Raw genomic sequence first — 23,053 nt, forward strand, 5'->3', positions numbered from 1 at the left:
TATAAATAACAATACAAAGCTGGCTCTTTGCAAATCATTTGTCTTACCATCCCTGTTGTATTCTTGTGAAACATGGACATGTGATGTAAGACATTTTAAATTATTAGAACAATTGCACCAAAAATGCTTTCATCACATTTTAAACATTAAATGGAGTTCTTTTACTCCAAACACAGACGTCCTTGCATCTGCAGGCATCACCTCAATTAAAGCTATGATTTTGAGAAACCAAATGAGATGGTGTGGCCATATTGTTTGAATGGCGGATGAATGCATGCCGAAACAGCTGTTTTATGGTAAGCTTGCAGAGGGGAAACGCTATCAGCATAAGCCTAAAAAAAGGTTTAAGGACAGCATAAGGACTACTATGGAGTCACTTGGAATGGATCCAGAGGACATAGAAACCTTTGCTTCAGATCAAGCTGGATGGCCATCAAAAGTGTGGAGTGGAGTGAAAGTGTTTGAAGAGGCCAGGATAATGCATGCAAGACTCAAAAGAGATTTAAGGAAGAATGTTGTGATAGAGAAGGTGAATCACAATGACATTTTTATGAGTACAGTTTGTGACAGACCATGCCATTCTTCTGCTGGGCTCAAATCTCATTTGCAAACCCATGATAAAAGAACCTCCACCCAATTATTCTTCCCATATATGTCTGTGCACACTTTTGAACACAGTGTATGCCAGAAGGTTTGCAAATCTAACAGAGGCCTCAAAAGACATTTTAAGATCCATAAAGAACAGAACTTATCTACAGTTCTTGGTCATCCAAATCGGATATGAAATCTATGGAGGTTCTTTTCAGAACATTGTCTGGTTTGAAAAGCCTCAGATGCCATGATGGTTCTAAGGTGTATATATATTTTTTGCTGAACCCTTTTTATTAGCATATATATATATATATATATATATATATATATATATATATATATACATATATACTAATAAAAAGGGTTCAGCAAAAAATCGCCTCACCACACACTGAAGTTCAGAAATAGCAGCCAAAAATCTTAGCCATTTCTTCTACTTTAAAAAGGGTCTTCCTAAAGTAGAAGAAATGGCTAAGATTTTTGGCTGCTATTTCTGAACTTCGGTGTGTGGTGAGGCAATTTTTTGCTGAACCCTTTTTATTAGTATTACTAAAATTTACCATATAATGGTCCTGTTTTCATACCGAATTCTACTTGGTGAAATTTATTGATTACTTCTTAATTAATTAATTCACCCTTTGTTATTATTGATATATATATATATATATATATATATATATATATATACACATATATATACATATATATATATGTATATATTCAATATGTGACAACGGGTGTATCATTGGTGATTTTCTTTTTCCGTCTTCCCTTCCTTGGACCTTTCCTTTTTCTATGTTTCTGACGAAGAGCTCCGCTCAAAACGTTACATCCTCCTTCTTTCTTTCCTTTCCTGAGCGTCCAATAACACTATACTTGTCCACATCCTCGTGTTGTTGTGATTTCTCTTTGTGTTTCCTTGTTTGGATTAACTATATATATATATGGGGAGAATTCACAAAAAACAAAAGATGAAGACAGGTGGTGTAGAAAACAAACAGATGTATTAGTATAATGCTTGGGAATTGAAAAAGTCTTTAATGTTTCGAGCCTACGCTCTTCCACAGAAAGGAACACAGAAAGAAACAAGGAGAGGAAAAAATATATATATATACATGTGTGTGTGTGTATATCTATATACATACGTACATATATATATATATATATATATATATATATATATATATATATATATAGGTAGGTATATATACATTTATGTGTATATACGTACAATAACAAGCAAAAAAAGAGAACGATTAATATTTTTGTAAACGTTAGAAAAGCTACTGAACGTAGATATTCATAACTGGTTTCATAAACTTGGTTAACCATCAGTTAAATTCTGTGAAAAATCTAAGTTTGTACAATGGTCTTAGCACTACATTTAGCCATGATAACATCCTGCTCTGTCATGTGCAGCAGCAAATGCAATGAACTGATGTTGCTAAATATACCATACTGCAGCTTCTAGACATGGTAGAGACATCTACCTACCTATATCCTGTTCATCCACGTGGCCTTAACAAAGGGAATAATTGATGTCACTTCCAAGTGACCTGAGTTGACCAATAGAGGCCTAACATCTAGAAGTTATTTTGAATTTCTCTCATATTCTGTTACACTGTCTGCAAATGCTTGATGTGTTACATTTCTTCTAAGAGTCTACAAAACTTGATATTGCATGGAGCTGAGTCAAACTTTTATTAATGCCGGTGGCACGTAAAAAGCGCTATCCGATCGTGGCCGTTTGCCAGCCTCGTCTGGCACCTGTGCAGGTGGCACGTAAAAAGCACCCACTACACTCACGGAGTGGTTGGCGTTAGGAAGGGCATCCAGCTGTAGAAACACTGCCAGATCAGACTGGGCCTGGCACAGCCTTCTGGCTTCCCAGACCCCAGTTGAACCGTCCAACCGATGCTAGCATGGAAAACGGACGTTAAACGATGATGATGATGATGATGATGATGTAAGACTGAGCAAATGTGTTGAATAAAACATTTTCATTTGTCAACTTACAAACATATATATATATATGTATGTATGTGTGTGTGTATATCATCATCAGAGGTTAAAATGACTATCTAAGGGATAAAAGTATCCATTACACTACTGGTATATTACCTATATCTAATCATGGACATACATAGGCAAATATATTATGTTCATAAGTTATAGGTAAAGACAAGTATTAACATGAGTTTATCAGAATGAAAATTTAAAGAAAACAGAAAATGGAGAAGTACTGATTAACAACAATTGACTTACATTAATTGTTATTTATTAATTCAATGCAAATAGATTACATTTAATTAATAAATAATCGATTGTAAGTTGATTGTTGTTAATCACTACTTCTGCATTTTCTGTTTTCTTTATATATATATATATATATATATATATATATATATATAGAGAGAGAGAGAGAGAGAGAGAGAGAGATAGAAGAAATTAAAGATTATATGAGGAGGTGGCATGTTTGAGGGTGTGTGCATGCCCCATTTATGAAGGTGAAATTAGGGGTTTGGAGGGGATGCACGAGTTTGTCAGTCTCAGATTATGCTGGTGTTGATGGTTGTTGAACCTGTTCTTGGAGGTTGGGATACTATCCTCAGTGCAGCCACTGCAAGGGAGCAGCTGATGTTAAGGTGGTATGTCCAGATTGTTAGAAGCCAGTGGTTTGAAGTTTACCAGGAAAAGCCTTTAACAAAGTCTATCACGATATGATGTGTCACAAGCTGTGATATCTTGATATCTGTGATATCTTGTGATAGCTGTGATATCTTGGCATATTTGGAAAACTTGGAGAATGGCTACATAATTTACTGAAAGAAGTCAGGTAATGTGGTCGATGGGGCCACCTCCAAGAAAACACAAATAATGAGTGGTGTTCCACAGGGCACTGTCCTGGGGCTCCTTCTATTCATGGTGACCCTCGCTGACATGCCCTCAGCTGCTCCAGCTAGCTATGCAGATGATACAAAATCTCTCAGAGGATACAGAACCCCAGACATGTTGCCTATCTGCAATGTGAGTTGGATGCAATATACAGACTGGCTGAGGAAAATAACATGCAGTTTAATGCTGGAAAATTCCAAGCCCTCCCAACACACAAAGCTCAATGAAAAGCAGATAAGATTCACTGGTCGAGGAGGGATTCCAATCCTTGAATCAAAATCAGTGCACGACCTGGGAATCAACATGAGTAATAATGCATCTTTCCAGGTGCACATTGCCAAGTTGGCAATAAAATGCAGACGTCTGGCCAGGTGGATCCTTCAACCTTCCAAAACAAGTGAAAAGGAAACCATGATGGCCCCCTGGAAGACATTTGTTCTCAGCTGTCTTGATTACTGCTCCCAACTGTGGTCACTGAACAGTGTAAAATTAATGATGGAACACAAGGCAATCCAGTGAAGCTACACAAGGTGTGAAAACTCCTGGTTTGTTCAGTGTCACCATCTATCAGGAATCCCTGATATCGATGTTTCAAGCTTTTTGACTCTTGTCAGTGGGATGTACCTAAGAGAGGCAACTCTGAACAAACTTATAAAACAATAGCTTTATGTAAAATTCAGTCAACATGTTGACTGATTTGCCTCACACACATTTAGTCTCCTTTTTTATATGATTCCATCCATATTTGGGATGTTTTGTAATGATGTACACTGACCCACTATTTGATTGGTTCTTTATATTAGCAAACCTGGAATGATGAAAGTCAGAGTTAACTGCATGGGTTCTTAAATGGTCATAATACTGTAAAGCATTTTATTTGATGCTGTAACAGTTCTGCCAATTGTCCATCTAAGTCTGATTGCTATCTTCTGTTTGGAAATAATTCACTTTCAGTACAGTATATCTCTAAATCAATCTCCAACTAAATCAAAATCATGATCGCTCACATTTTTAATTTATAACACCTAAAAAGCACATCTACATTTTAAGATCTAAAAAATTAAAATCATTTTAAAGCAGGACTAGATATATATCTATATATATATTCTTATACCATATAGTACATTTTTTTTCTGTGGTATTTTGGAAAGCATAAACAATAATAATATTTCTGTCAAATCAGAAAGATACTATTCAGATGTCTACTATCTCATTGTTATTCGAAATAGTAGATACCTCAGAAGAAGTACATATCATTAAAAACAAACATACACCCATGTTCATATACTTGTGTACATATAATCATCATCATCACCATTATTATCCTCCTCAGCCTCCTTCTCCTCCTCCTCCTCCTCCTCCTCCTCCTCCTCATCATCATCATCATCATCATCATCATCATCATCATCATCATCATCATTTTCATCATCATCATTATCTTCATCTTTATGTCTACTTTCCATGCTGGCATGAATTGGACAATTAGACAAGATCTGGAAGATCAGAGGACTAAGTCTTTTTCCAGTCTCTTAGTGCTGGCATAGTTTCTATGGTTAGGTGCCCTTCCTAACACCAATCACTTTATAAGGGGGGTACTGGGTTCTTCTTTAGTAATGCCAACTCTTGTGAGGTTACCTTGTAGTTCACAAGACTAAAGCCCTCTTTACTTGAGACAAAGAATAGAAGATAAACTGGTCGCTAAGTGAGAAGTGTTGAGCAATTAATGTATGATTGAAGTAGGGACAGGTTTGTTGGGAAGGAGATTAATGGTCCCTTCACATTTTACATGGGTAGGGGTGATGGTGATGGCACAGCTGCCACAAGAAGTGGAAAATATGATGGTGATGAGGTGTCAAAATGTACCCTTAAGGTGACATGTCCAAGAAGGTGAACAGAAGAGCAACTGTGGCCCTAAATACTGAAGACCTGCAAAAACTAAACAGCAAAGAAGAATGGATGTGCATTTCTGATATGATAAATATTATTATACCCCATTGTAATCCAATATATACTTTAGTTCATAAGTGTTGAGAGAAAAACTGATCATATGAAAAATCAGATGTATTGTACAAGCGAGAGAACAGCAATGTTTTGATGAAGTGATGCATATGAGTGAAGGTAGTGGAATAAAGAAGGGTCAATTATTTCCGTAGAAGAGGGAGACTCATGAAGATGCAAGGATGTGATTGTGAGGGCTGATTTCAGAATGCCGAGCCTTGTGGAGGAGTTAACAAAGAACTGAAATGATTGGCAATATGCATTCCTCACGTAGATCTGCTCAGCTATGCTAAAGCAGCATCACTGAAGTTCCATGCATTTATGCTCCTTTCACTCTCAAATGTATAGCTACACATATACTCTTTTACTTGTTTCAGTCATTTGATTGCGGCCATGCTGAAGCACCGCCTTTAGTGGAGCAACTCGACCCCGGGACTTATTCTTTGTAAGCCCAGTACTTATTCTATTGGTCTCTTTTGCCGAACCGCTAAGTGACGGGGACGTAAACACACCAGCATCGGTTGTCAAGCAATGCTAGGGGAACAAACACAGACACATAAACACATACACATACATACATATACATATGTATACATATATACGACAGGCTTCTTTCAGTTTCCATCTACCAAATCCACTCACAAGACACTTTCCCAAGATGCCACACAGTGGGACTGAACCCGGAACTATGTGATTTGTAAGCAAGCTACTTACCACACAGCCACTCCTGCACCTACATTTGTACATAAAAAAATAAGAAAGAATACTTTTGCATTATTCCATTGGCCCCTTATTTTTGTTTAAAACAAGAAATCATGCCAAAAGTATACATGAATGTTAATAACAAGTCATGATAATGAGTAGCTAATACTTGAAATAAATAATTTGACAATTTCTATAAATTTTTTTCTAACTCCTATTTCAGGTGTATGAACCTCATCTTGAAAACCATTACAAGAAACTTCACTGATAGATTTCATCAGCACGTTACAAAACACAGTCTACAATATGTCTGGTAGAGAGCTTGAATTATCACAAAGTGAATATTCAGAATTAATGCCATATCAAAAATATTTTTCAAATCTTCCTTCTACAGTGGCACCATTTTATAATATGGCATATGATGAACAAACGAATGTACCAGATTTTCGACATCAAGAAAGTAGTGTACAGTAAGTATGAAAATTTGTATAACCCACTTTAAAGATATCAATGCAATTTCAATAACTTATAAATGAGAAAATTATGAACATGAGACTCTATAATTGTTAAATCTTTCCTTCGCAACAGAATGAGAGCTAACCACTAATAAGGGTTTCAAATTTAGGCACAAGGCCAACGGTTTCAGGGCAGGGGTAAGTTAGTTACATCAACCCCAGTGCTTCACTAGCACTTATTTTATCAACCATGAAAGGAAGAAAGGCAAAATTGGCCACGACGGAATTTGAACTCAGAACACCTCTAAACATTTTGCCTGGCATGCTAACAATTCTGCCAGCTTACCACCTTAGCCAATCACTAATAATGAGACAAGTTTCTCATACTTGAGTTACTTGCATTTATGCAATGTATCAACATATACTCTTTTACTTGTTTCAGTCATTTGACTGCGGCTGTGCTGGAGCACCGCCTTTAATCGAGCAACTCGACCCCGGGACTTATTCTTTGTAAGCCCAGTACTTATTCTATCGGTCTCATTTTGCCGAACCGCTAAGTGACAGGGACATAAACACACCAGCATCGGTTGTCAAGCAATGCTAGGGGGACAAACACAGACACACATACATACACACACACACACATATATATATATATATACATATATACGACGGGCTTCTTTCAGTTTCCGTCTACCAAATCCATTCACAAGGCTTTGGTCGGCCTGAGGCTATAGTAGAAGACACTTACCCAAGGTGCCACGCAGTGGTACTGAACCCGGAACCATGTGGTTGGTAAGCAAGGTACTTACCACACAGCCACTCCTGTTGCATGTTTACATGCAACACATATATGACAATTAAAATTAATATGGAGATTAGTACATCGGCAAATTTTTATTTCTTCAGTAAATTATACAGCATATTTGATTTAAATTTGTCCAGTGCACATTTCGGCTGCATCGAAAGCTATTTTTGACTGGTTAGCAGTCTCTGCAACTTTATTCAAGGTTTATCCACAGATGTGATCTGAAGCAAACTGAGTGTATCTATACTTGACTATTGCTATTTTGCTAGGTTACAGTAGTTTTCAAGAGAAGCTTAGCAAAATAATGTCAGCCAAGCATGTATATAGATATAATCAGTTCACTTTGGACCATATCTGCAGACAGACTCTGAAGGAAATAAAAAATATACAGAGGTACTAATACTCTCTTTACTCTTTTTCTCTTTTACTTGTTTCAGTCATTTGACTGCAGCCATGCTGGAGCACCGCCTTTAATCGAGCAACTCGACCCCGGGACTTATTCTTTGTAAGCCCAGTACTTATTCTATCGGTCTCTTTTGCTGAACCGCTAAGTAACGGGGACATAAACACACCAGCATCGGTTGTCAAGCAATGCTAGGGGGACAAACACACACATGCATATATTTATATACATATATACGACGGGCTTCTTTTTAGTTTCCGTCAACCAAATCCACTCACAAGGCTTTGGTTGGCCCGAGGCTATAGTAGAAGAAACTTGCCCAAGGTGCCACGCAGTGGGACTGAACCTGAACCATGTGGTTGATAAACAAGCTACTTACCACACAGCCACTCCTGCGCCTATCTTCATATTTATTGTAATTGTCTTAGATATAGATTCAATAAAATGTTCACAACCCAGTGAAGTGAACCTAGGCTTTACCCTTAGCAAAATTACAATTGGATTGCTCACCCTAAGTAATCCTAAGTACTCTTTTCAACTCAATGTGGTTAGCTTGAAATCTGATTATAACTGATTGCTCTTAAAGGTACCTACTTGGATAATTTATCCCTATCTACTCACCAATATATATATATATATAAATTTTCACTAATGTAGCTAGAAGCTTCCTGTCGTTGATTAAGAATTATTTCCCTAGAGGCCACAGGTACAAGCTCTTTAACCCACATAACATCAAAGTGAGCTATTCCTACCAAGACAACATAACATCTACTAATGCACACTACAACAGACACAAACATGCACCTACACAACTCCCAACCCCAATCTACATCTGTCTAAATCCTACCAGTTGCCCTCTAGGAGGGTCCTGTCGCTCAAGGATTGTGGACTCCTGAGGCACTCCCACACAATCTGATATCACAAGGTATTACATGGGCATGGCAGCCAATAATTTCAAGGGAAAATACACACAGCACATGGACTTGCAGAGAAGCAGGGATATAGAGAATTCCATTTCTTTGTCTCGCTTCCTCTTGCTTGCTTAAAATGTTACTCAGTGAAACTGGTTTGTAATGGGAAAATATCAGGAATTATGTTTACCCTGAAATGTTAATATGAATTGAATGAAACAAATTTCATGTAAATTGGTAAAGTAGATTTCAAGATATTAGAAATTTTTAGGGTATAAATACCCAAACGGTGCATAATGGGAAAATGTTCCGAAAATAATCTTCATCCTGAAAGGGAAGAAGCTCTTATCTTTCTATTATACAGTGAGTTGACAACGAAAGAAAAAACTTTTTTTTTACAATTTCTATTTTTGCTTTTGCTAAACACAATATTTTGATCATTTACAAATATTTTTAAGTAAATGTGATTTCAAAAATGTAACCTGTATCTCCACTCCAAAAATTGGCTGCTGTTTCTAGCTCACCCTGCTAGCATGCAACAGCTATTTGTGACAAAGGACCCAAAATGCCTGTTACATGGTAGCAGGGCATGCAAGAAATAGCAGCCCAATCATTCCAATCCATGAAACAAAACTCTATTTCCAGGAAACTCAGAGTTTTCCAGTGACCCAATGGGTCACAAGTAGTCTAGTGTATATATACATATATATATATATATATATATGAAGGCGCATAGCTCAGTGGTTAGAGCGTCGAGCTTACGATCATGAGGTTGTGAACTCGAATCCCGGACCGGGCTGCGTGTTGTGTTCTTGAGCAAGACACTTTACTTCACGTTGCTCTAGTTCACTCAGCTGTAGAAATGAGTTGCGACGTCACTGGTGCCAAGCTGTATCGACCTTTGTCTTTCCCTTGGATAACACTGGTGGCGTGGAGAGGGGAGGCTGGTATGCATGGGCGACTGCTGGTCTTCCATAAACAACCGTGCCCGGACTTGTGTCTAGGAGGGTAACTTTCTAGGTGCAATCCCATGGTCATTCATGACCGAAGGGGGTCTTTACCCATTATATATATATATGTACATAAGTTAGTTGAGTTAGAGGTTAAAATAACTGTCTAAGGGATAGAAGTGTCCATTACATTACTGGTATATTACCTATATTTAACCATGGACATACATATGCAAACATATTATGTTTGTAAGTTATAGGTAAAGGCAAGGTTAAACGAAGGCTTATCAAGAATTAAAATTTAAAGAAAACAGAAAACGGTGAAGTAATGATTAACAAAAGAGGAAGAGCAGAGGGGTAAAGAAAAGGGGTAAAGTTGAATATGGTTGGAATCCTACCATTTTGCTGACCTTCTTATTCTTCACTCTGATGAAGCTTCTGGTTTCAGATTGGTTTTATTGCCGGCTGTGTGGTAAGTAGCTTGCTTACCAACCACATGGTTCCGGGTTCAGTCCCACTGCATGGCACCTTGGGTAAGTGTCTTCTACTATAGCCTTAGGCCAACCAAAGCCTTGTAAGTGGATTTGGCAGACGGAAACTGAAAGAAGCCTGTTGTATATATACATATATGTGTGTGTGTGTGTGTGTGTGTGTGTGTGTGTGTGTATACGTGTGTGTGTGTGTATGTGTGTGTATGTTTGTCTGTATTTGTTCCCCCAACATCACTTGACAACCGATGTTGGTATGTTTACATCCCCATCAATTAGCAGTTCGGCAAGAGAGACCAATAGAATAAGTACCAGGCTTACAAAGAATAAGTCCTGGGGTCGATTTGCTAGACTAAAGGTGGTGCTCCAGCATGGCCGCAGTTAAATGACTGAAACAAATAAAAGAACAAATAAAAGAATATTTTGAATATCAATGGGAATACCATAGGACATTGGAAGCAGAAACAGCTGTTAGATGGGATGCAGTCTATTTGCATTGAATTAATAACTAATAATTGATCTAAGTCAATTTTGTGTGTGTGTGTACATGGTGCGCAAGATATTTGAGGACAGATTTATGTTTATAAAAAACATATATATGATAACAGATAATAACTGTATTTATCAAAAAATGCTATACTCTTTTACTCTTTTTTACTCTTTTACTTGTTTCAGTCATTTGACTGTGGCCATGCTGGAGCACCGCCTTTAGTCGAGCAAATCGACCCCAGGACTTATTCTTTGTAAGCCTAGTACTTATTCTATCGGTCTCTTTTGCCGAACCGCTAAGTTACGGGGACGTAAACACACCAGCATCGGTTTCAAGTGATGTTAGGGGGACAAACACAGACACACACATATATATACATATACATATATACGACTGGTTTCTTTCAGTTTCCATCTACCAAATCCACTCACAAGGCTTTGGTCGGGCCCAAGGCTATAGTAGAAGACACATGCCCAAGGTGCCACGCAGTGGGACTGAACCCAGAACCATGTGGTTCATAAGCAAGCTACTTACCACACAGCCACTCCTAAGGATAAATGTAAATGATCTGTTCTTTAATGTTATTCAATAAAGTCACCATCGGCATCAACAACTGCTTCTATATGAGATCTAAATCATCTACATGCTTATATCAAATAGTCCTGGATCATTTTGGACATTACTCTAACTATGATAGCTTTCATAGAATCTTTGGCCCAGTGGTTAGGGCAGCGGTCGTAGGATCACGGTTTCGATTCCCAGACCGGGCGTTGTGAGTGTTTATTGAGCGAAAACACCTAAAGCACCATGAGGCTCCAGCAGGGGATGGTGGTGATCCCTGCTGTACTCTTTCACCACAACTTTCTCTCACTCTTACTTCCTGTTTCTGTTGTACCTGTATTTCAAAGGGCCGGCCTTGTCACTCTCTGTGTCACGCTGAATATCCCGAGAACTACGTTAAGGGTACACGTGTCTGTGAAGTGCTCAGCCACTTACACGTTAATTTCACGAGCAGGCTGTTCCGTTGATTCGGATCAACCGGAACCCTCGTCGTCGTAACCGACGGGGTGCTTCCATGGTATTATGGGCGTGTTCATTGACCTCTCGCTTAACAATGCTCCACATGTAATAATCCAATGGATTGAGATCTGGGGAATTAGGAGGCAAAATGTTAGGCATTATGTGATCATGAAAATTTTCAGTCATCCATTCCTGTGTTACTAGAGTCATGTGTGATAGTGCTGAGTCTTACTGAAACACATGTGGCCTTCCATTGCATACACTGGCTATCCAGGGCTTAACAATTATTTCCAGGACCTCAATGTAGACGGCAGAGTTAAATCTAAGGCCTTGTGAAAAGAAGTAAGGAGGCATCACATGTGCTCCATTGCTGACAAGCCCTAAAACCATGACAGTTTCAGGAAATTTTGTATGCATAACTTCAGAAGGGTCTGCACATAACCATCTGTCATTTTTGCTGTTAACTTTTTGATGTTGGTTGTAGTTTTTCTCATTTGAGAAAAAACAAATCAAATCTTCTGCTGGATTTTTCAGTTTGCTTCAGAGCCGTTTAGATCTGATGTTGTAACTTCTTTTGCTTTTTCTAACAAATTGTCCTTTCTTCATCATATAAGACATATCTGATGTCTTCGTGGACAACATTTCTGACTGTTCCTTCTGACACATGGAGAATTGAGCTCATGGACTTTCTGGGATTGTAATTATTGGTCTGTTGAATTTGCTGGATAAATTCAGGTGTTCTGATGGTTTCAGTGTTTAGAATGATTTTTATGCTTTGATATTGGTGGTACATCTCTAGCTCCATACAAACTTTGTAGATGAAAGATCTGGCAACATTTAAAAATTGATATATTTCTAAATTGCTATGCTCAGCCTTTATAACCACAATAACAGCATGCCTCTTCATTTCTTGTGAAAGCTGAAGGTCTGCTATTATTATTTTCTGAAACAATGATTATACAGAGCTAGCAAAAATGCAGCAATGACCCCAAAAAGCTATGTCCTCAAATACCTTACATACCCTTTATGTGTGTGTGTATCTATATCTATAAAAGGCAGGATGTGTGTGTACATGAATGTAATTTAGGCATGTCCACAAATTAGCATGCATGGCGCTCCAATTTTAGAAGGACATTGGTCACGACCATGGCTGTGTTTTTATCAACTTATTTTCCCCAAAGCACTTGCGGATAGTGGCAAAAATCGATTTTCAACCATAACTTTTACCAATTTCCATGTCAGTGAAATCTGTAAGTTTGCTAATATGAGTTAAGTCCCCTGTCTAGCAATGGCAGAAAAGAAAAACAAAGGGTAAATTTTTAGATTATCACCCACACTATTTTAACTAAGAGACAAAAAAACTTGGATTTATTTATTGGAATCCAATACCCTGACCTCCTAATATGCTGCAAATCCCTTATTTTGGTTCGGAAAAAAGGTGATTCCTTATGGGGTTTTCTATTCAATCAGGATTTCCCACTAAAATTGGCTACACCCCATTTTCAACCATAACTTTCACCTATTTTGACATATTTTGTTCAAAGGACTCATGGGATCTTTGAATGCTTTAAGTTCTCAAAAAACAAAAACAAAAAAACAGTCTATGAGTGGAAAAATTGATAAACTGATTCCTTATTGGATTTCCCAGTCAAATTGTCTGCAACCCATTTTCAGCCAAACATTTACCAATTTCAATGGATTTCATTCCAATTTGATGTCAGTGTTACTTAGTTTGGTTTGAAACAAAGTGCTTGATTAGCTTAATAATCCTAACTTAATCCCGTGCAACACTGAGCTATACTGCTAGTCTATATATATAAAACAAAGGATGTTTGTGTGTATGCGTGTGTGTCTGTAGTACATATGCATTTCTACAGTTTTCAACTGATTTCCACTAAACTTTACACACACATTACTTATGTGCCAATGATGGTCATGGACTATAACATTTTTCCCAGAGCTCCCACATAAAGTGAGAAGTTGACCGGGTTTATGTGTGAGTTTTTCTGTAAAAACTGCAGCTTTTAACTGATTCTCTCCCTTTGACTTCTGCAATTTTCAAGCGATTCTCTTCCTTTTCTCTCTCTGTTTATTTATCTCTTCTCTTTCTCACTTACACCCTCTGCAATACTTCCCCTCTTTAAGTGTATATCTGTTTCTTTCACTCACTCACTCTCGTATGTAAATATCTTTGTCTTCATGCTATTTGTACTTTCACCCTAAAACATTATTTCACTTATTAAAGATGTTTTGCACTCCATCTATTTAAAAACACTCTCTCTACTCTCTTTTACTCTTTTACTTGTTTCAGTCATTTGACTGCGGCCATGCTGGAGCACCGCTTTTAGTCGACCAAATCGCCCCCGGGACTTATTCTTTGTAAGCCCAGTACTTATTCTATCAGTCTCTTTTGCCGAACCGCTAAGTGACGGGAACGTAAACACACCAGCATCGGTTGTCAAGCAATGCTAGGGGGACAAACACAGACACACAAACACACACATATATATATATACATATATACGACAGGCTTCTTTCAGTTTCCGTCTACCAAATCCACTCACAAGTCTTTGGTCGGCCCGGGGCTATAGCAGAAGACATTTGCCCAAGATGCCACGCAGTGGGACTGAACCTAGAACCATGTGGTTGGTTAGCAAGCTACTTACCACACAGCCACTCCTGCGCCTATTTACATTTCTCCCTTTATTGAAGATCATTTTGATACAGGTGAGAAGCCTTCATTACTAACCAATGAGAATTCAACCATGCCACTGAGCGTTCATGCATTAGGAGAAGATATGTTAAAGTGGCTCAAGTTTTGTCACTCAACCTACTTTTTTTTCTACAGCCTTTACATGCTGAAATAGGGTTTGTAATTTCTGTCTACAAATTGATTTCCTTGTGTGATATAATATTGTTTCACTTTATGTGTGTGTGTGTGTGTGTGTGTGCGTTTGCGCATTCGATATGTACTAGATAGTAAAGGACATTTTATACCATGACAATGATGACGTCACATACATGAGTGTGTATGTGCCTCTGAGTGTAGGTGTATGAGTGTATCTCTCCGACTGTGTGTGTATATCCACGTTAGGCACATTATTAAACACACACACATCTACACATACATATACACATGTGACAACTGATATGTATAAATGTATGTCTGTATGTGTCTCTCTTACTATATGAAGAAACGTAACTCATCAAGCATTTGCAGACGGAGTAACAGGATATGAGAGAAATTCAAAATGACTTCTAGATGTTAGGCCTCTATTGGTCAACTCAGGTCACTTGGAAGTGACATCAATTATTCCCTTTGTTAAGGCAACGTGGATGAACAGGATGTAGGTGATACTGGATTAAAATTTGGCGATACCAGTTTGGATTGTCAACATGGATGAGGCCGCAGTCTATACAAGTGTCAGGAGTTAAGTACTGTGTCCTTGTGTATGGAGCAGAAGGCCTAAGGTAGTATATCTAGTTATGATGTGTGGTTTCTCCAGATGTCTGACAAGTTATATTCATTCTACAAGCCTATAAAAGTTTCATGGAAAATGAGTCAAACTGTTATCAAATAATCTGTCTATCTAAGAAATTTGCTTCTTAACACATGGTTCTGGGTTCAGTCCCACTGCGTGGCACCTTGGATGTATGTCTTCTACTACAGCCTCAGGATAACCAAAGACTTCTGAGTGGATTTGGTAGATACAGAAAGAAGCCTGCCATATATATATATATATGTATACATGCATACATATACATACACACACACACACACACACACACAAAGCAAATTGGTAACAAGAATGTCCAAGAATCAGTGCATACAACTGTTTCAAGCAGCTCCCTTGTTAGCTCATTAAGGTAGTACTGTTTTTTCTAGCAATACTGGTACTTATTAGTGCCCTTGTTCACTTTAGTGATGTATATATTTCTGCCTTTAGGTTGTAAAATTGCAAATTAGCCACCCATATTATTTATACATATGTGTATGTGTATAAATATATAGATAGGTAGATAGATAGATAGATAGATAGATAGATAGATAGATAGATAGATAGATAGATAGATAGATAGATAGATAGATAGATAGATAGATAGATAGATAGATAGATAGATAGATAGATGAATAGATAGATAGTTAGATAGATAGATAGATAGATATAGATACACACACACACACACACATATATATTTACAGGTGTGGCTGTGTAACAAGAAGGTTGCTTCCCAACCACATAATTCCAAGTTCAATCCCACTGTGTGGCACCTTGGGAAAGTTCCTTCTACTATCCCCTTGGGCCAACCAAAGCCTTGTGAATAGATTTGGTTGACAGAAACTGAAAGAAGCCCGTCGTATATATATATATATATATATATATATATATATATATATATATATATAGATATATATATATATATAGATATATATATATATGTATATATGCAAAGACACACTTGTGTGTATATATAGGACTACAGGATAGGACTACACAGCCACAGCAGGAAATGGTATCAGGACATGAAATGTAAAAGCCAGACTAGACTACTTTATGCGCAACTCCATTGTCTCCCAAGACAAAAAGGATGCCAACAATATACATATATATACAAGTGTGTCTTTCTGTGTCTTTGTTTGTCTTTCCACCATCACTTGACAACCAATGTTGGTGTATTTATGGCCCCGTAACTTAGTGGTTCAAAAAAAAGGGGGGGGCTGATACAATAAGTACTAGGCTTACAAAGAATAAGTCTTGGGGTTGATTTGTTTGACTAAAGGCAGTGCTCCACAACTAACAAACCCATGCACGTATGGTGTGCATTCCAGATGTGTCAAGACATTCTTTTAAGAGTGGCACTCATAAATGTTCTAGATTACTGTAATCTTAGTATAGCCTTACTTATATCTAAGTTGACCTGCTTAACTTTGTTTTACCAGATTGAAGGTGACAACTATAGCAGCGCTTCGAACACACCTTACTACTAAACACTACTTGTCACAGCTGACTAGTTTGCAGAATGCAATCAGGATGTGAAGACAATTTGGAAGTTCACTATACAATAAAGTTTTGTTAGACTGGGCAAAAATGCTGTGGAGACTTATGAAATGCTTCAGGTTGCTTATGGGTTAACTTGTATGAGCCAAGCATCTGATTTTGCTGGCACAAGAGGCCAACCAAAGCAAGTTTTATATTTTTACAGAAATGCACATTATTGGTTTATTTATTATTGCACTATTGGAATTTACAATTTTGCAAAAAAAATGTTTATTTCAATTTCATGCCACCCCTCAAAGATGTATTCCTTGGTTCAGGAGTAGCAAGTTAATCTTTGCAGTTTATGAAGTGTGAATGTGAAATCACCAGAAAGATTGCAAGGTGCTGTATCTGTAGGGACTTTGAGGATTTTAACTGCATGGTAACCAATGGTCAAGAAGGTGTAATATAAGTTTGGACATCATCATCATCATCATTGTTCGACCGTGGTCAAGACAATGGAATTTACCATGCTACACCAGACTTCAAGGTCCATCATGGCATTACAGAGGTCCTGTTGCTGGATGCCTGTATCCCTGGAGATTACATCAGGGTAGGAGAGTGTGCGCCCTCTGGTATTGCGAGTAGATGGCTTCCAGAGGAGGAAGAGTAGAAATTACTTCTTTTTCAGCTCTACAACAATGTCCAGCAAACTGGACTCTCCTACCTTTCACAAGAGATGACACAGGTGGTAGTTTCCCATATACTTGCATTTTGGTTGGATGGCGCTTCCACGAGAGATTTTGAGCTCTCATAAGGAGGCGAGTGTAGGTTCCATCCAACCGCCTCTCAAGCATCTCAAGTTTGGACATACAATAAAACAGGTTATCTTATATTGAACTGTTACAACTGATGACAATATACTTTAACAGGAAGGTAACATTAGATTTAAATTCATAAATTAAGTTATATTTTGGTATGTCTTGGGAGGGTAGTTATGCCAAAAAAACATACATGCACTGGTTCTATTTCACTTCTTTTATCATGTTTAGTTGATTGATTAATCATTTAACCAATTAACTAATCGATTGTTTGATTAACCATTTGGTCAATCAAACAATCATTTAGGTTTGTCAGTCCTTTCATAGCCATTCATGACCTTATGAATGACATGACCTCTCAGTTACAAAAGGTGACAAAAGAACTTTAACAAACCTATAGGTGTAGAAGTGGCTGTGTGGTAAGTAGCTTGCTTACAAACCACATGGTTCTGGGTTCAGTCCCACTGTGTGGCACCTTGGGCAAGTGTCTTCTAGTATAGCCTCGGGCTGACCAAAGCCTTCTGAGTGGATTTGGTAGACGGAAACTGAAAGAAGCCTGTCGTATATATGTATATAAATATATGTGTGTGTGTGTGTGTTTGTGTGTCTGTGTTTGTCCCCCCAACATTGCTTGACAACTGATGCTGGTGTGTTTACATCCCCTCAACTTAGCGGTTCGGCAAAAGAGACCGATAGAATAAGTACTTGGCTTACAAAGAATAAGTCCTGGGGTTGATTTGCTCCACTAAAGGCGGTGCTCCAGCATGGCCACAGTCACATGACTGAAACGAGTAAAAGAGTAAACCTAATTGACTGATTTAATATTTAATCAAACAATCAACGAGTTAACTAATTAAATTTTATTTCAGTTTCACCCCACCACTCTTGTCATTTCGGTACTTCTTCGGAATCCCCACCACCTAATTTTCCACCATAAATTTTTTGAAGCAGTACCTTTAAAAAAAGCTTTCATTTCATTTTGCAAAAAAAAATTCAAATTTCACCAATTAACCCTTTTGTTACCAACCCGGCTGAAACCGGCTCTGGCTCTGAGTACAAATGTCTTGTTTTCATAAGTTTTGAATTAAAGTCTTCCACCAAACCTTAGTCGCAATTTATGTTCCTAACACTAGCTGAAAGATAACTAAGTTATTTTACTAAATTCTTTGTTATATTTAAAGTAATTGAAAGAAATACAGAGCATCTCAAAATAAATGTAGTAATGAAAGGGTTAATCAACCTTTACACACAGGTTCATCAAGTGAAACAAGTTAAAAAAAGAAAGAAAGTGTGGTGAGGGGTGGGGTAAAATTGAAATATATTTATTTTTGCAAAATCGTAAAACATAGTAATCTAAAAACTTTTCTATGTATTTTGCCCCATAAGAATTCTGAAAAATGCAAAGATGAAGAAATTGGGTGGGGTGAGGGTAAAATTGAAATTTTGAAATGCCAATTTTTGTCAAGGGCATCGGGTAGTGTTGAGTTGGACAAAAAGAGGTACCCCCAACAGAAAGTTTGAACATTTACGCGTTCAAATGACTAAGCAATATAGGTTTTGAATTCACCCAATGCGCAACTCATTTTTTTGTAAATTTACACTGTATGAAGAATATATTGTAGAAAATGTTATTAAAAATATCCATTTTTCTGGTAGAGTTTTTTGGAGATTTGGCTGTTTTTTCTAGCATGTGGAGAGACTGCTTGAAAGCCTACTTGATGGATGCATGGATTGGAAAACTCTTATGCATGCACAATGACTGAAAGGATTTAAAAACATCCTGTATGTGCAAGGGGTGAGGGAGGGGGTTAGTATTTTTTTTTGAAAAATTAACAAAAAAAAAACAATTTTTCAGAATCATAATCTCCCCATGTATTTTATATTTTGGCAAAAAAAAAGTTCTGAAGAAAGTGAAAAAAAAATGAAGATTTGGGGAGGTGAGAGGAGGTTAAATTTAGAAATGCAAATTTTTTTACAGATTCAGAATCTGTAACCGAAAATGTGGGTTTCTGTAAAAAAAAAAAAAACACCAAAAACGGAATGGGTGTGTTCTGACAGTCTGCCATGTCCACCTTTATATATATATAAGTTAAATTTAAAATAAAAAATTAAGGTTTCAAAAGGAGGCATTTAATGCAGTATCCAAACCTTGTTTTGGGTAAGTCTCAGATAGAGTGCCTGTAGAGTACTTTCACTATTTATGGCTACCAGGCATCATCGGCATTACTACACATTCATTGCTGGATCAACATCTGAAATTCCTAGGTGTAAATTGGGTATATTTTAAATGGATGGAAGCACTCCGTCGGTTACGACGACGAGGGTTCCGGTTGATCCGAATCAACAGAACAGCCTGCTCGTGAAATTAACATGTAAGTGGCTGAGCACTCCACAGACACGTGTACCCTTAACGTAGTTCTCGGGGATATTCAGCGTGACACAGAGAGTGACTAAGGCCGGCCCTTTGAAATACAGGTACAACAGAAACAGGAAGTAAGAGTGAGAGAAAGTTATGGTGAAAGAGTACAGCAGGGATCACCACCATCCCCTGCTGGAGCATCGTGGAGCTTTAAGTGTTTCCGCTCAATAAACACTCACAACGCCCGGTCTGGGAATCGAAACTGCGATCCTATGACTGCGAGTCTGCTGCCCTAACCACTGGGCCATTGTGCCTCCACATATTTTAAATGATTGATATGGAAAACAGAGTGTAACTAGAAACTTTATTAGCACAACAATTGTTTCAGTTTCATTCTCTCCTGCTCCCTTGTGGGTGTGAGATGATGTAATGACATCAGATGCAACATACAGTGCAAGGAGCCTCATCAGATCATGTAACATGCTTCAAAAGTCATAAGATTTACATCCCGTTTTTGCTCCAAGATTATATGCTGATGGTGAGTTGCTAGCAATTCAGGCACACTTTGGTGTCTGAGCTGCTAGTAACTCACTATCAGCATATAATCTTGGAGCAAAAACGAGATGTAAATTTTATAACTTTTGAAGCTTGTTACATCATCTGATGAGGCTCCTTGCACTGTGCACTGCATCTGATATCATTACATTGTCCCACATCCACTAGGGAGCAGTGCAGAACAAAGCCAAAATGATTGTTAAGCTTCTAGTTATACTCCATCTTGCATATCAATCATTTGATATATATATGACAGGTTTATTTCAATTCCTGTCAAACCAAGTCCACTCACAAGGCTTTGGTTGTCCCAGGGCTATAGTAGAAGAGCTTGCCTGAGATGCTATGTAGTGAGACTGAACATAAGATCACATAGTTGGGAAGCAAGCCTCTTAATCACACAGCTATATTTTAATGCTATCACAAGACCTTTTAGCAAAAAGGGATGGTCCACATTCTTATTTCTTTATTGCCCACAAGGAGCTAAACATAGAGGGGAAAACAAGGACAGACAAAGGGATTAAGTCAATTACATTGACCCCAGTGCGTAACTGGTACTTAATTTATCAACCCTGAAAGGATGAAAGGCAAAGTTGATCTTGGCGGAATTTGAACTCAGAATGTAACGCAGACGAAATCCTATTTCTTTACTACCCACAAGGGGCTAAACACAGAGAGGACAAACAAGGACAGACAAAGGCATTAAGTCGATTATATCGAACCCAGTGCATAACTGATACTTATTTAATCGATCCCGAAAGGATGAAAGGCAAAGTATATATATCTTTCACATATTGTCTGATCTGACTTTGTTTTAGATGTTTATGAAAAGCTTTGTTTACAATGTATTCTTTTGATTGCATTTGTTCTTTCCTTCATGTTGTTTATTGTCCAGTTTGTTGTTATATGTATTGAGGATGAATACAAAAGTATATCATTCATTTTTACGAGGAACATATTTTGCTTTCTGCTCACAGTTATCAACATACGACTCCGAATAAAAATGAAGAATTAATGATACAAAATGTAAGTTACATAAACTTATCAAATATATCCTTTTCAATCAAAGCCAAATTCAAATCATTAGTGAAAGAAGCATAATTCTTTCTGATTTAGATTTCCAGATGTTTGAATAATAGAGTTTTAGTTACAATTAACTAATTGCCTGTAAATCCTCTTCATTAACACATATATAGTTTTCTATATTGTATTTCTCATGACTAAAATGAAAGCTAAATAATTTCACTATTTTTTTTTTTACTTGGAGAAGTATTATTAAACTACAGAATAGTTACTTTATTAAGATGGATAAGGAGTTTTAAGTCAATATTGCTTAACCTTCCGTCTACCAATGGGTCTAATGGACCCATTTCAGTTGCTTTTTTCCTACTGTTTACACTATTTGATTCTATTGATTTCTCATGACTCTTATTTTTTCTTGTCAAATAGGAAATTTTCCATATGTTTACAAAAGCTAGAAAATTTCACTTTATACATTAATTACTGTATGGGTCCACTGGACCCTTGAATAAAATTCAGACAATACTCTTGTCATTCTAAACAGAATAATAGCAGTATCAAATATTATTTTCCTAGATATTTATCAGATATAAAATATATAAAATTGTATTCAATTTTAGATAAAATAGGAAAAATTATGAAAATATTCCTGTATCAATCTGCTAGGTTATAGGATGATGCAATATTTCTATGTGATGATACAATTCTTACAATATATTGCATCGTCTTTTGGGAGAGTATAAATGTGGGAGAGCAATATCTGCCTTTAGTCTGCTATCAAGTTTCATATAGTTCAGTTGTGCTTTCCAATATGCCTAAACATGAAAACTTGAGTGAAGACCAAATATCAAAAAGGTTATTGGAATTAGATGAAGAATGGGAAGAAGTGATTGCTTCTATTGCTCTGAAGATGATGGTGAAAGTGATTGTGTGCTGGACAGTTTAGGTTCTGTGTCATCAGATGATGAAGATACTCAAAAACAATTATCTGCAAGACACCCAATTGTTTCATGCTACTTCATTTTATTAAACACAGTAAGTATTACATCAGTTTTAAAATGTTGAGCAATTTTCAGCCACTTATAGAATTTTTCACTCAAACGGATAATGCACATTCTTATCTATATCTCATTTGCCAACATTATAAAGAGGGTAGATATATACACAGAGAGGTTGATTTCATTCTTAAGAACATGGTTGTAGTATATTCACTCTCTGACTGTAGATTTTATCATTGAGTTCACTTTGTTATTTAGATCTGTCAGTGGGGAGGGGTTTTTATTTTTGGTTGGATGGAGACAAAGAATTTTTTCTATTTATAGATTTAGGAAGGGGTAGTAAAAATGTCAAAACCATAAGCCCATTCCCATTTTGAGGAATTCAGTTTAGATATATTTGAATGTATTATAGCAAAAAGCTAGTAGGTTGAAGTTAGAGGGGGAGGGGGAACATAGACTACTAGTGCTCTAGAGGTTTTCAATGTCCCTTACCATTTGACATCCAGATTCTATATTAAGAAATTTAAGTAATTATCCTTTAGATAATTTTCTAAAGGATTTCAATAAATATTAGTATCTTATATGGGGACAGAAAATATAGAAATCATTTCAT

At 37.1% G+C, this 23,053-nt stretch overlaps 1 protein-coding gene across 4 annotated transcripts in view; it reads left to right on the forward strand.

The window, feature by feature from the left end:
* The window catches only part of LOC115209391, an 89,327-nt gene that overhangs the window by 6,145 nt on the left and 60,129 nt on the right, over window positions 1–23,053 (forward strand). For 3 of the 4 annotated variants that reach the window (XM_029777781.2, XM_029777780.2, XM_036501533.1), the window contains exons 2-3: window positions 6,410–6,656; window positions 21,400–21,448. In XM_029777781.2, coding sequence (XP_029633641.1) covers window positions 6,493–6,656; window positions 21,400–21,448 — 213 coding nt within the window. In that variant the 5' untranslated portion in view covers window positions 6,410–6,492. Of the gene's footprint in view, window positions 1–6,409; window positions 6,657–16,653; window positions 16,831–21,399; window positions 21,449–23,053 lie in introns of those variants that run through there. The other variant, XM_036501534.1, reaches the window with a different exon arrangement.

Source organism: Octopus sinensis, linkage group LG3, assembly GCF_006345805.1.
Source record: "Octopus sinensis linkage group LG3, ASM634580v1, whole genome shotgun sequence".
In the NCBI taxonomy this organism is placed as follows: Eukaryota; Metazoa; Mollusca; class Cephalopoda; order Octopoda; family Octopodidae; genus Octopus; species Octopus sinensis.